Below are 13,613 nucleotides of genomic sequence, written 5' to 3'. Positions count from 1 at the left end.
AATTAGTGCGATTGTTTTCCAGGTCCTCCTAGTTGGCTTTTACTGAGATGATGTTTTTGAAGGCAGCTACAATATGTTGTGGAGACAGTGAATTGAAACTTTGATCTCAGCTCTCCCAGTCTCACCCTCTGGCATGCCTTTGGTGTTCCAGTACCTCTGCAAGCACTCTGAGTTACTGTCCTTCTTTCTGGTACTTTGATGGAAATAAAGCAAGTAAAATATATGATTTGCAAAGTCCTCTCTAAATTTTTCAAGCTTTACTTCACTCCATGTTTAGACAGAAAATATCTGCATTAAAGTAACAACATCTGCCAATAAATACAGGTTCAAGATGGATATGTAGACAGGTTACTGCTTGTGAGCAGCTTCCTACCATTTTCTACCTTACATCTGTTTCATCTGAGAAGTAAACTATTGTTTTGTGGACCTTTTGACTGAATGAAACTTCCAAATTTATGAATGAAAGGTTTAATCCAGGTTAATAGCTGTTAATGGTCTCCTTTGTTATTCTTGAAATATCTTCTGCTGGTGTCTTGGTTCGAACTGGAGGGTAAGGGCAGTAGGAGAAACAGTTTACAAACAAAGTGGAATTTACAGTTTGATAAAAAATTCATAATAGTAAGCAGATTACAATAGGAAAGGGAAAACAGGATCTATCTGTGAGTGCTTAACTTATATTTCTCATGGTAACATCAACCAAATAAACATGTATTAATGAAGTTCACATTCTAGCAACAGTTACCATGATTGTCATTTAAATAGTGCAATTCCCTTTTATTTTATCCACTCCTTATGACATAATTTTAGTATTGTTTAATTTAATATTGCATATTCTTGGATTCAAAACTCTTGGCTGAATGTTTTTTATCACGAGCATTAAATATGCCATGAGATCTCACACTGGTTCATTACAAAGATCAGTGTGCCTTTTTGCCAGTTCCCACAATTTGCCAGCTATTCATTACTGCAGATTTTCATCACTCTCATACTGAGCTTGCTGCACCTACTGACATGTCATAATACTGTCTGAATTTGTCTTGTCTATGACACTTTCTTCTGCCCCATCACTTCTTGCAGTTGGTTTAAGGCTTCAGCTCCTCTTCTTGGAAGCAATTCCTAGAGGTACTTTGTCAAGTCTGTCTTAAAAGTTACAATTGTCCTCTTATTTTCTTTGTTAAAATATTGAAACTCAATGAAGAGACCGATTTTTCACAGAGAGTAGACTATATTATTTTTATAATCTAAATCTACTGCCAGTTCTCCCACAGGTCTAACGACTAAAATGGGAAAATGAGTTAGGTTGTATTTGATGCTGTGACCTTTCAGTTCTATCAACAGCAACTGTCTGTGCTGTAAGAGATTTGTTTTGATCCCATGTGGTAATACCAGACTGCATATCAGACTTGTAAGTGACTGACTATTCCTGTTTCATTTTAAATAACACATGTTCTGACTGAATGAGAAGGGATGTGTGGTTTGCATAGAGTAAGTTTCTAGACTGCTCAATTAGCTTCTTTTGGTATAACCTACAGTAAGTTTACATCATTAAACTAGGGAATATATACATTTTATTAAAACTGAACAAAAGAACTCTATCTCTAGTTATCATCAGTCTTTTCCTGGAGCCAGGAAAGATGTTGACTTCATTGACATCTGGCTCTTAGCTGCTACTGACACTTGCAGTCACAAACCTTTACTGCTGCAGGGTCAACATTTATCTTGTTTATCTTCAAACTTGAACAACAAGACTTAGATTCTTAGATTTTTAAAATCCCTTTTGTTTAGCACATTCCCCTTAGATTTAAAAACCATGGAACATTTTTTATCTGAATAAAAGTGTAGAACAAATACTCAGAGATGAAATCTTGTCAAACTCTCGGGGTAAATAATGTAATGTTTTAAACTGTATCATTGATCTGCATCTAGTCTTAAATGAACTAGAAGTTAGTACACACATCTTAGGTTTTTAAATGTAGGAACCATCTGTTCTGTGAGGTGATGATCACTTACTGTCTGCTTGACATCACGTCCCAGAAAAGCTGCTGTTAGTTTTTATGTTCACCAGTTTATCAATCCCAGCATCCAAGGGGAGTGAAATTTGTTTCTAACTGTACAAATCATGCATCCAACAAAGGTAAAGGAATCAGGTCAGGGAGAAGATACCATGTTCCTTCCCCTGCTTTGGATGTTGTACAGATAATAAATCTTGGAATTGTAAGTCCTTCACCTGCCAACTTCAGTTTAATTCATTTGAAAACACTTGGTGAACAGCCCTTTACAGTCCCTGAGGGATAAATGTCATTATTTATGAAATTCTGAATCTTTACTACACTAGCAAACCAGTTTGTTCTCTAAACTGTGCTTTCCAAAGTATTCTCACAAAACCGGTTTTTGCAGATGATGAAATCTCTTTAAAAATCTGGATATTAAGGCTCTAGTATTTTTGCTTTTCACTGTTTCATCAAGAGAAAGAAATTGAAAGTTTTTCTCATTTTAGCCATTTAAATTTGAAAAACTTAATTGTGTAAGGTGCAATAAGGTCATGGCTTTAGAGATGCATTCTGGTACTGCTGGATGCATCACAGAACAGAAGATTGATATACCACATCTCATTCAAAACATTCAGGTTTCATGGCTCTGTTTTATGGTAGAACTTAGAAGTCCAAATTCGCTACTACTTTTTCAGTGGCAGTAGTAGACTTTTAAGAAAAGCCTTCTAAAGGCTAAAGGGGCAAAATCATATAGGAAAATCTACCAAACTTTCCCTTTTGTCAAAAGATTCCCAGAGAATTAGTGTGACAACATATTTTCGCATATATGCACACATCTCCAGAGAAGCACATGCTTTAATTTATTCTTTGTTAAATTAGGTAGAAATAAAACAAATGGGGTGAGGGGTGGGGAGGAGTTGTAGAAAGAAGACCTAGGACACTTGGCTTTTTTTAGCTGGTTAAGAAGCTGGTAATTTATTCAGAGGTTATGTTCAGCATCTGTTAATTGCACTCTTGCACTTGGTGATGCCTCTGTTTCTGAAGTGAAAGACATGCTATGAAATTGTTCTTTTAATCCATCCAATCTTCCAGGCTCTTGTTGACTAATAAAACTTTGTTTTCTTTTGTGGAAGCAACAGAACCTAACATAAAAACTGTATGACAATCCATTCCAATCCCATAATATCAGGGAGTTATATTTTTCCAAAGTGAAGCTTCTGCCACTGCTCCAAGATAGAGCTCTCCTATTTTGTCTTCTGTTGTTCTGTCCTTAAGGTTTAAGGAAAACTAATTCATCCAGCCCTCAATGGATGGGGTAACTAATTATTTCCAGTTAAATATATATCTGTTCATTACTCATTTTTGGGTTTTTTTTTAATAGCAGATCTTATTCCAGAATTACTGGAGTAGAATATTTAGTTTTGCTGTGAAAGTACCGTGCACGAAGAAGTGCTTTGAAATATTTCTGTGAACACTGTTTTTCATTTACTGAATTATGACCCATTGAAAAACTGACCTGCAGGCATAAACAGTATATTTGGTAGAGGGTTTAAATAAATTCGGAGTGACTTCAAGATCAAAGGAAAGTTGTGATTTCCACACAAACTCGATTAATAAATGTGTAAAGGGAATGTGAGGAGACATGCATTCTTCACAGACCATTACATACACAGGAAAACATCAGGGGAAACAAGCTTTGAGATTCCTCTCGTTACGCAACTCAGTCCAGATTAGCTCAAACTGTTGGCCTTTGGCTGTCTGAACAGGGAAATAAGTAATTTATTTCAAGTAGGTGTGTAAGTCCATTTAAATAAATCATGTGCAAGTGCTTTTCAGGGACATAACAGCATTAAGTACATTTTAAATGCTTTCTACAATTGGAGGATAATTGGATAGTCAAGTTTTCTGATATTCTCACAGTGTTTCTTTTCATATAGGACTAAGTGCATATAGCATCTTAGTGCAAGACAAATACTGCTATGAATAGATTTTCAGATAGATATTTTGTCAACATTGGAATTAAAATTTAAGTGTCATTACATTTCTTCCTCATACCATTCTCAGTTATATATCACAAACATATTGATACCAAAGTTCAGTCTGAAAACGTCAGTATTGCAAGATGAACCCCACTATGGAGGGCAGAGGGTTTGGCTGCTGCAGGGACAATACGAGTCCCCATGATTTCGTAGTGGGACACAAAGGAAAGGTCATTATTTGTTGTGGAATACTGCTGAATATTTTGACTTTTTGAGATGTGATGAAACTCAGGAACTTGAATATTCCATCTGATACTTCTCTGTCCACTTCTGCAGGATATGTGAGTTTCTTTTTGTGTACAGGCACCATGAATGATCTAACAAATATTTTATCTGTTTAAGGTGAGTTTGGAGAAGTATGCAGTGGACGTCTGAAGACACCAGGAAAAAGAGAGATACCTGTTGCAATTAAAACTCTAAAAGGTGGCTATGTGGACAGGCAGAGAAGAGATTTCCTGAGAGAGGCTAGTATCATGGGACAATTTGATCACCCAAATATAATTCGCCTTGAAGGAGTTGTTACAAAAAGTAAGTAACTAATAGCTTTAGTTAATAGTTATATGTTGGTTTTCCCATTCTATGTCATTGAGTATCAAAATTAAGCATTGCCTCCACATTCAATATGGATTGCAAATCTCAGAAATCCAAGTCATTGTGACTGTTGATACTGCAAAGTTTGGGACAATAATAGGAAATGCATAACCTATCTGTTTTCCATTAGAAATGTTTTGGGTTTGTGTTTTAATGACAATAATGGGCATTCAAATCAAGTCTTTACAGGTTCTCGTGAAATAGACTGTAGAGGTTGCCTATAGGCAAGTGGAGACTACCATAAATGTAATTGAGTTGAAAATGAAGTTAAATTGTTTTCCACAAGTATTTTTATTTATTTGGTTTATTGATTTTGGTACCAGAAGAGGTGAATTTTTCATTTTAAGGAAATAAAATGTAAATTCTTTATAACTTATTGTACACTCATAAATTATTTTCTAAAATTCTAGAAAAATCTATGAAATGTCTTACTCTTTGTAACTGTTGCAGCTGCCAAGAGATATCCCTTGCTTCTGAAATTTAGCATTTTCAGTGGTGGTATGGTCTTTTCTGAAACACTGAAATATCTAGTCATCATTCAAGTATTAAGTAAAAAGTCTTATTAACATGCATGTAATTTCTTTAAGGCCAACTTTTTCCAGTAGTGAATTAAACAACTCATATTATTTTCAGAACTAATCATTGTCTTAACCAGGTCATGTTGTTTGCTAATTTGCAGTACTTTTCTTTTTTGCAGTATTTTTCTTTAAAGAGAAGTGTTGTGTGTATAAAACAATTATCTCCTCTTATCATCGCAGTAAATACAATAAATAGGTTATGAATATTTCCCATTTTCACCTTTATACAACATCAGATCTTTGGAAAACACAAAGGACTACAACAGGGAGGAAAGTATAGCTCCTGAACATGTCATTGGAATGGAAATTCAGTAGGTTTATGGAAAGACCTGACTCAAATCTATGTCTCTGTTGTTCTAAATTAAGATCAAGAGGATCTTCTTCTTTCTTCATACAGTACTGCAAGGATTAATTAATTATTATTTAGGAATGTTTGGTTCCTAGACTAACAGAATCCATTGCATTCCAGGAAAGATATGGCATAGCCTCTCCATTGCTCTCCTGCCAGTAACTGCTCTGCTGACAACAAACAAGAACGCAAGTTAGTAGTGGCTGAGCAGCATTGGACATTTTTGTCCAGAGATGTAAATATGTAGGAACTCAACTGAGTTTAGCTCCTTGCTTCATAATGAGCAGCATAGCAACAATTAAATCATACCAGTCTTCACCAGCATGGGCAGTTTATGAACCAGTATCACAGGAATGACTAGGATCCATGTGGTGAATCTAGTAGGGTGTGTCTCATTTCTGTAAAGGGCAAATGGCTGTGATTTACAAACATTGTTTAAATCCAGTTAAATGGTGCATACACAGTACAGGATAATGTACTTGGCAATGGCATGATTGTTTAATCTTTGCCACTTTTCTAAATTTTCTTTCTGTAATGTCTCATCATTAGTCTAGAGAGAAATTAATACTGATTTCAGAAAGCAGAAAACAACAGAAATCAGTGCTCCAACATTGGAATATTTGCTTGAGTTCTACAGGAAAGGTGATTATAGAAAACTGTAAGGCAAGAAGTCATCAGTAGCAGTTCTGCTTTTCTCTAAGGAGTCAATGAACTTTATTATTGTTTTGTAATGTTTGTTTAGAGGAAATATAAAATATAGTAGGTGCTACTGTTATAGTCCCACTGCACTGTATGCATCTCTCAGATATAAAATAAGTAGTGAAAGTTTGAAAGAAAATACTTTTGGGTCAGGCAGGTTTTTTAAAAAATAAAACAATTATACAGCCATAATGATAGAATGTAAAAAGAGTACATGAATTATCAATAAACTTCACCCCAAGGCATAGAAAGTGCAATTATATAAAGTGTGAAAGACAAGGTTGTGCATTACTGCTTTGCTGCAGGAAAAAGCTAGAAGGCAGGCTGAGAGATGGACACATGTACTCTTTCCAGTTTATCTTTAGGACGTTGCTTTGCATTTATACTGCCCCAGCTGTGGTATTTAGAGAATAACATGACTTCAGCTTGGAGAAGAACAGTTGCCTTGAATTTCACTAAGTCCAGGATTGCAGCATTCACCATGGGACAGAAATTTCCTATAACTAAAAGGTGTGCTGTAAAAGTCAGACAGAACCATGTCCCAGCCAAATTATTTATGTAATGACAGCATGATTAAAAGGTGTTCTGTGCTAAAACTTAGATTAATAACAGTAGAAACTATTTGTCTGATGTGCATTACAGTTCCACTAACCTGTTAAGGCACATTGGATGCAGTAAATTTGATTAATAGATGTGTAATGCTGTTCTTAGCACATGCTTTCCTCTTTGTAACCATTAGTCATTAACTTCTAGCTATTGCTGATATATATTGCATCAGTTTGTAAGCAGTAACTTCCATTACATTGTCATTGACTATTGAACAAAAAAGAAAAAGGGTTTGGTTGTAATAAGCAGAAGTGCTCTACCAAGTTCAATAGCTATTGACTGGGACAATAACAAATTTGCCTGTTCATTACAAATGAGAGCTTTTATCTGGTCCTACCAGCTAAGCAGATGTTAACTTTTAAATTATACTGTTTTCAAAATTGCTATGGAATATGTACTGTACAGGATGAAAAAATGCTAAACTAAGCCTGCTCACAAGTAGGTCTGAAGCAGAGTTTTAATTCCCTTTTCTGATTGCTTCATTTCTCATTTGTCCTAACTGCAGTCCCTAATCACAGAGAGCAGTAGGCAGAACAGTTGCTGTAGCAGAAGCTTTCTGTTAGCAGAGAGTTCATTTCAAGGGCAATTTGCTGGGTCACAGCAAATGCTCCATAGCACAGAATCTGGATCTGATCATTCACTTATGTTGCTAATCAGAAGTCACAAGGGAAACTTTATTCCTGTTTGGTTTGTTTTAGCAACACCATTCCTTGTATGGTTTGCCATAAAAGGATGCTTATTGCCTTGCAAATTTGTGAGCGATGCATGGGCACTTTATAAAAACATCCATGTTTCCATTTCAAGCCATATTAGCACAATGATAATTTTGGGACCTCTTCTTGGGTGTGTCAGGGCATGGATCAGTTTTATGTCCTTGACCAAGCTGCTGCTGGTTCATAAACAGGTATAAGAAAAACAACTTCTTTCTCCAGTGCAAACATATGTGACCACCATTGAAAGCTGGGCTATGTAGAAGTAAGATGTGTCCTCTGCTTCTACATAATGTTGCAGTCTGTGTTACAGACTTCCCAGAAAAGTCTGTAAAGTAACTTAAAGCTATGCCTACAGCAAACATCTGACAGTGTAACTGTATCTGACAAAAGACATGAAAAATGGACTCTGACTATTGTAACTATATGGGAAAAAATCCAGACTGGAATCTACAGTTAGTTTAGCTTGATGGTATCTTACACAATAGTTTAAAGCACAGCCTAATCAGTACTTTGTAATACTGTGTCAATAGAAAATATAATGCACACAAGGGCTTTATTGCATTCATAATTTGTTTATTCCCTTCCCCCTCAGACTTTACCCTAAAGTTTCCAGTTTCTGACTACTGGAGGATTTACACCTGTCACACTTACAAAATTAATCTTTTTAAGGCATTAATTTTCTTTAGCAACATTATGTATATGGATATTCTCCAGAAGAATTTTCAAAACAGTTCCTTCACAAAAGGAGGATAAATGAAGACAGATCCTAGATTTCTGGTTTTGTGTAAGAATCAAATCTGGGTTTGGAATGACACTTTCAACTCCCTTATTGTCTCCTTACTGGTTTGATTTAGTGGCTTTCAAATTGTGAATACTATTGCAGTTCTGAAATCTATAGTCAGTCATCTAGCAGATTAAATTCAAACCTTTAGTCATTGAGTTTCTTTTTAAATTATTTTATATAACCCATTCAAGTGCAACAAAAGCCCTAAAATCATTGCATCTTGCCTTGTCCTACCTATGAGGAAGGCAAAGCAGCAGAATGATCCTCTTTCACTACAGTTTACAGTCTGTAGCTCTTCATATCTGACCCATTTTTCATTTTTCAAAACTGCAGGACATAATGTATTCATCTTTTTTTTCAGCCAAGACATTGTGCTCTAGCCCTTTAATCCTTCTACTGTAATGAATCTAATATTGCCCTTTTCTCCAACCTGTTAAATGAAGTTCAGAATTCATTTCAGAAGACGACATATTTTCCAGTACATGTGTTTATTATACATACGATATTGTATAGTTGGTTGTTATGCAAAAGGATTGAGGAAATTTTGTGTCAGTGTTTGTAATATTCTTACCTCAGTCATGGATGGTGAAATTGTACTCCCAGGAAATGTGATTCTGCAAAGTTTAAATGTTGGCCTCTTAAGAGTCAAGATGTGACTATTTGAAGTAGGCTACACCATGAGAGCTTACAAAATATGATTATGATTATACATCCAAAAAATGTGACCTACATTGCAGTATTTATCATGCAATTCTGAAAACTAAAACCTTTAGGACCAACAGAAAACATACATGGTTAATAAATTCCGTATCAGCATTATAGAATTGTTTATAACCTACAGTGTAACCACTTTCAGGTCTTGACATTTACATCTGTCAGTAAACCCAGTACATCACTAGCATATCCAGGCACAGATGTACTTGCTGGAGGCCAAAATGGCAGCAGACCCAGCCCTTGAACCCATGCCCTTGCACCTGCCATATGCACCACAGATACACAGCAGTGTGTGAAGACATTATTTATCCATTAATATCTTCCATTCTGCTAATGGACAATCCACTGTGACGCAAAGTGAGGGTGAGACTATATGTGTGTCATGTTAGCCAGTGGCCTTTACATGGCATCAGCATGTAAAGTTGAATTTGTCTGGTGAAGCATATTGTAGATATGCACATAATGACAGACAAAATGGCAAGATTTTAGTTGTGTTATAAATTCTTCAGGAAGTGGAGCTGCAAATTTAAATTTGGCTCACTCCCTGTATTTTCCTTTCCTATATAAATATTACAACAAATTACTGAATTCGGTGTTGCTGTGGCCAGGATATTAATATAAAAGCTACAACCACCACCTGCATTGTTAGCCAAATTTATGAGATCAATTAACTAAAATATCATCCAAAATACAGAGCTTTAAGTTAGAGTTGTGCACATGACTGCTGTAACATGGACAAAACCAAGTATCTGTAGCCTTCTGGCAAAATAGGTTACCCTTCATGAACTGGTAGTCAAAGAATTTAATTAATGTTGATAGTACTGAGCTATTTTTATGCATGCATGCATGTGTCTGGGCATTTCAAATAACACATGCACACTGTGATGCATCCATTAGTTGAAGGTTACTGGCACAAATTAAGAATACACAATAGTTGATTCTTCTGAATGACACATACTTAGAAGAAATTAGCTTTTAAACCTTTGGAAAAATTGAATTTGTCTTTCATGCATTACATTCTGGGAATTATTTTTTTTCAGAATTCAAAAGGACATTTTGGTTTCCTGCAGCTTAAATCAGTCACATTTCTATGTTCTTCTTTTCTCTTTTTCAGCTAGCAAGTTATACATCATAACTGTCAATTCTGCTGTAACATCTTTCACAGAACGATAAGCAATGAAGAAAAAGCATATTGTCAAACAGTCAAACATCTAACATCTTTTTAGCAGCAGCTTAATCTGGCCATGATACACTATCTAACATAACTAAACTTCTGTAATTCTACTTTTATAGGTTACATCTGAGAAGCAGGATTTCACTTTCATTCAGGATCCTTTGCCTTCAGATATCTGTATTCAGAGATGTAGGACCCGACTTTCAAAGATATTTTAGATGCTTTGACGTGAGATGTGGTTCTAGTAGTAAAATAGGTGACAAAAATAATTCCCACTAACAACCATAAAAAGATAAAGCCCTGTAGATGAGATATGGCCAGACTACTTTTTTTTTCCTTTTCTTTTAAAGGAAATGCATGGTCATCAATTTACATAATTAGCATCACTATTAACGACAGATTATTTCTACATGTCTTCTGAATGAAGTGTGTACTTTTTCACCATGAAAGTAGAGAAGAATAGGGTAAAGCAAGCTAAAGGGCAAGATAGAGTGTGGGGAGATATATGAAGGGTTGAGGCTTTTTTTAACAAGTGCAACCAGAAGATTCAATGAATAACAGCGGGAGACAAGATTGCACTGTGCTGACAGATTTGCTGCACAACATGGCTGATCTGATGCCTGTGTAGGAAAACCATATGAGCAATGATGAGAACAATTATAAATGACAATGGCAATTGCAGCTGACAGTTAAAGGAGTGAGGAGGTTAAAGAGTGTATATAAAGCAATCAATGATCCCGATTCACAAGTTGTATTTGGTTGATTTATTTCGATAGCTGTACATTTGTTTCTTCTTCTGTAGAGAGGCAAAACCAGACTACTAAATATACATGTGATTGAGTATGGTAAAGTCCTGTTGCAATTTTGTTGTCGCCAAATCTTTACTGAGAAGTGAGGTGGCCTCACTGAAATTAATACCAAGATATGCTGAGTTTGAGAGTAATTGATAACGATAGCTAAGCAAGTTTCTGCTGTAGTCTGGAGCCCAGCAAACTCAGATTAGATCAGAAGCATTACTTGGTAAACTTCAGCCAAACTGTTAAATAGTACAGTGCACTCAAAATTGAAACAGGGTTGTGTCCTTTTAAAAGCCAAATTAAAATAAACTTTGTACTGTTTTTCAACAATAAACCATTATCTTGCAATTCATGGAATATGGATCAGCATTGTGCTGTGAAGGATACTGTGAAGTCACCTTGTCCATCTTCCTGCCTCAAGGCAGATTCAATTATATTTAAACTAGTCTGGATAGATGGTTGCCTATCCTGTGCTAAGAAACCTTTCTTGGTGAAGATTCTACAGCCTCCCTGGGCAATCAGCTGAGTTTTTAACTATTCTCATGCTTAACCTTCACAGTGTTGCATTGAATATTTTTTATACTGCACCTTAAGGGCATTAACTTTTTTCCTTCCTGTGGTGGAACAGTTTGTGCCTTTCTTCTTTGCAGCAATATTTTACATTTGTAGACCATTATACTGTCTTCAGTAAATCACCCAGATTCTGTCAAGTCTTTCTTCATAGTATATGTTTGCTAGACCTTTGGTCATTCTTAATGCTTTCCTTTGGACTCTTTCCAGTCAATTGAAGGTTTTTCTGAAGTATGGCTAAAGTATGGCTTTCAAGTTGATGCTGAGCCTTACCTTTCACTAGCAAGCAGGAAATAGCTGGTTTAAATGTAAAAGGTGTTATAGATCTTTAAATACATGTGGTTTTCAACAGCAACCATTACTGGGTTTTATTTTTATTTATTATTGCCAATAGATCCTCCTCTATGGAACAGTTGGCTGTCTAGTCTTTCCTCTAGGATGTATTTGTGTTGTTCTTTATTGCCACCTCAATTGACCTGCTTTGTCTTCCAGAATTTTGTTCTATGTTTTCTCACACCTCTCCCTAGCATGCCAAGTGCTTCCATTTTGCTATCTTTGTCAGATTTAGAAACACATTCTTAGTTCCAACACTGCAGTCATTAAGGAGAGAACAGAACAGTGGCGAAAGCCCTGGACCATACTATTTGTATCTTTCCAGGCTGATGGTGAACCACTGAGGACAGTTTTCCAGCTGTTACTACCCTGACTGTGCAGTAGTTTTGACAGATATTTCCTGGGGAAATTTGAGGAATGTACTAAGGAAAAGGAATTAAATCACAGAGTACAATTTTGAATTCAAAAATTAAGTGATTTAATGTAGTCAGGACTGACATCTCATTGCCTTGGACTAATTTCCTTACTATCTTTCTTCTGTGCTTCCATTAGTTTCCTAGTTGCCAGTTGTAGTTCTTGTACTACCAGTCACCTAAAGAATGAAAGAGTGGCAATAAAGCTACCTGTAGGCTGCAGTGACATAAGTTAAGGCTTTGTACCAGGAAGGCTATTACAGGTAGGGGAATATATCTCTATATTTTCATGCATTAGAGTTGGTTCTTAAAAATAAGCTGAGAGATGTGTCTTGCTTAGGGTAGAAGCCTTGTCACAGCAAGTTTTACCTTTTTCATGATCATTTGAGTTGGGATGTTACACTAACACAGCACTTACATGAGAGAAACCTAGATTAGATATCAAAATAATAGAGATAATTCAGTGTTTCTGTCCCATGACAGGTATTGGGTTTAGATCCACGTGTGATTCCAAGGAACACAGATTCTCCTTGAGGTGACAAGATGAAAGATGGGAGACATAATCCTGGTGACTGATAAGACCCCATTGTTTCTTTTCAAAAAGAAACAGCTCCCATTCTTACTAGCTTAACTGAATTCAAACATACATGAGTGTATCAAAATAATAATGTATCCCTGGTGCTTTTGATTTGATGCAGTTATTCTCAGTATATTATCTTAATGTTGCCTAAAGTTTTCTTGTGCATGAAGAGTTCTTGTTCACCCTCAGAGTTTTCTTTGCATTTATGTGATCCTTTGGATAAGCCTAATGTGTGAAAAGGTTATTGTGGGGATTTCCACACTCATAGAATCACAGAATCATTTAGGTTGCAAAAGACTTTTAAGTCCATAGAGTTCAAACATATTTATGAAGTGTTTAGAAACCCAGGAGGCAGAGTGCTATTGAACCCATAATCATTACAACTAAATAATTTAATAATGCTGGAGTCTTATTACAGAGGAGGTTTCAAATGCAGTGAATGTTATAAATAATATTAATCCTCTCTAGTCCAATGGTTTTTAGGTTTCTGAGAATGGAGATATGTATCTTACTAATTCTGCAAAACTCAGAAAATGTATGTCTCATTAAAGTAAGAAGGTACAAGATAGCAACTAGCTTGAGATTGTTAAATAGCTTTTAAAAACTAACATAAATGTCTGTGTCACTACTGAAAACAGAGCACAGTTATCTGTTCTTTCACACATAGTATATTCTGACAATC

General features: G+C 35.8%; 1 protein-coding gene across 1 annotated transcript in view; it reads left to right on the top strand.

Annotated features, from left to right (window-relative positions):
* Positions 1-4,372: 4,372 nt before the first annotated feature.
* The window catches only part of LOC103807306 (ephrin type-A receptor 6-like), a gene marked incomplete at both ends in the record, with an annotated part of 47,581 nt that continues 38,340 nt past the window's right edge, over positions 4,373-13,613 (top strand). Inside the window, one exon of the mRNA XM_009080034.1 lies at positions 4,373-4,558. Coding sequence (XP_009078282.1) covers positions 4,373-4,558 — 186 coding nt within the window. The remainder of the gene's footprint in view (positions 4,559-13,613) is intronic.

The sequence above is a fragment of the Acanthisitta chloris genome, unplaced genomic scaffold (genome assembly GCF_000695815.1).
Source record: "Acanthisitta chloris isolate BGI_N310 unplaced genomic scaffold, ASM69581v1 scaffold1778, whole genome shotgun sequence".
Lineage (NCBI taxonomy): Eukaryota > Metazoa > Chordata > Aves > Passeriformes > Acanthisittidae > Acanthisitta > Acanthisitta chloris.
Note: the sequence above shows the minus strand (reverse complement) of the source record. Positions and strands in the feature narration are given on the sequence as shown.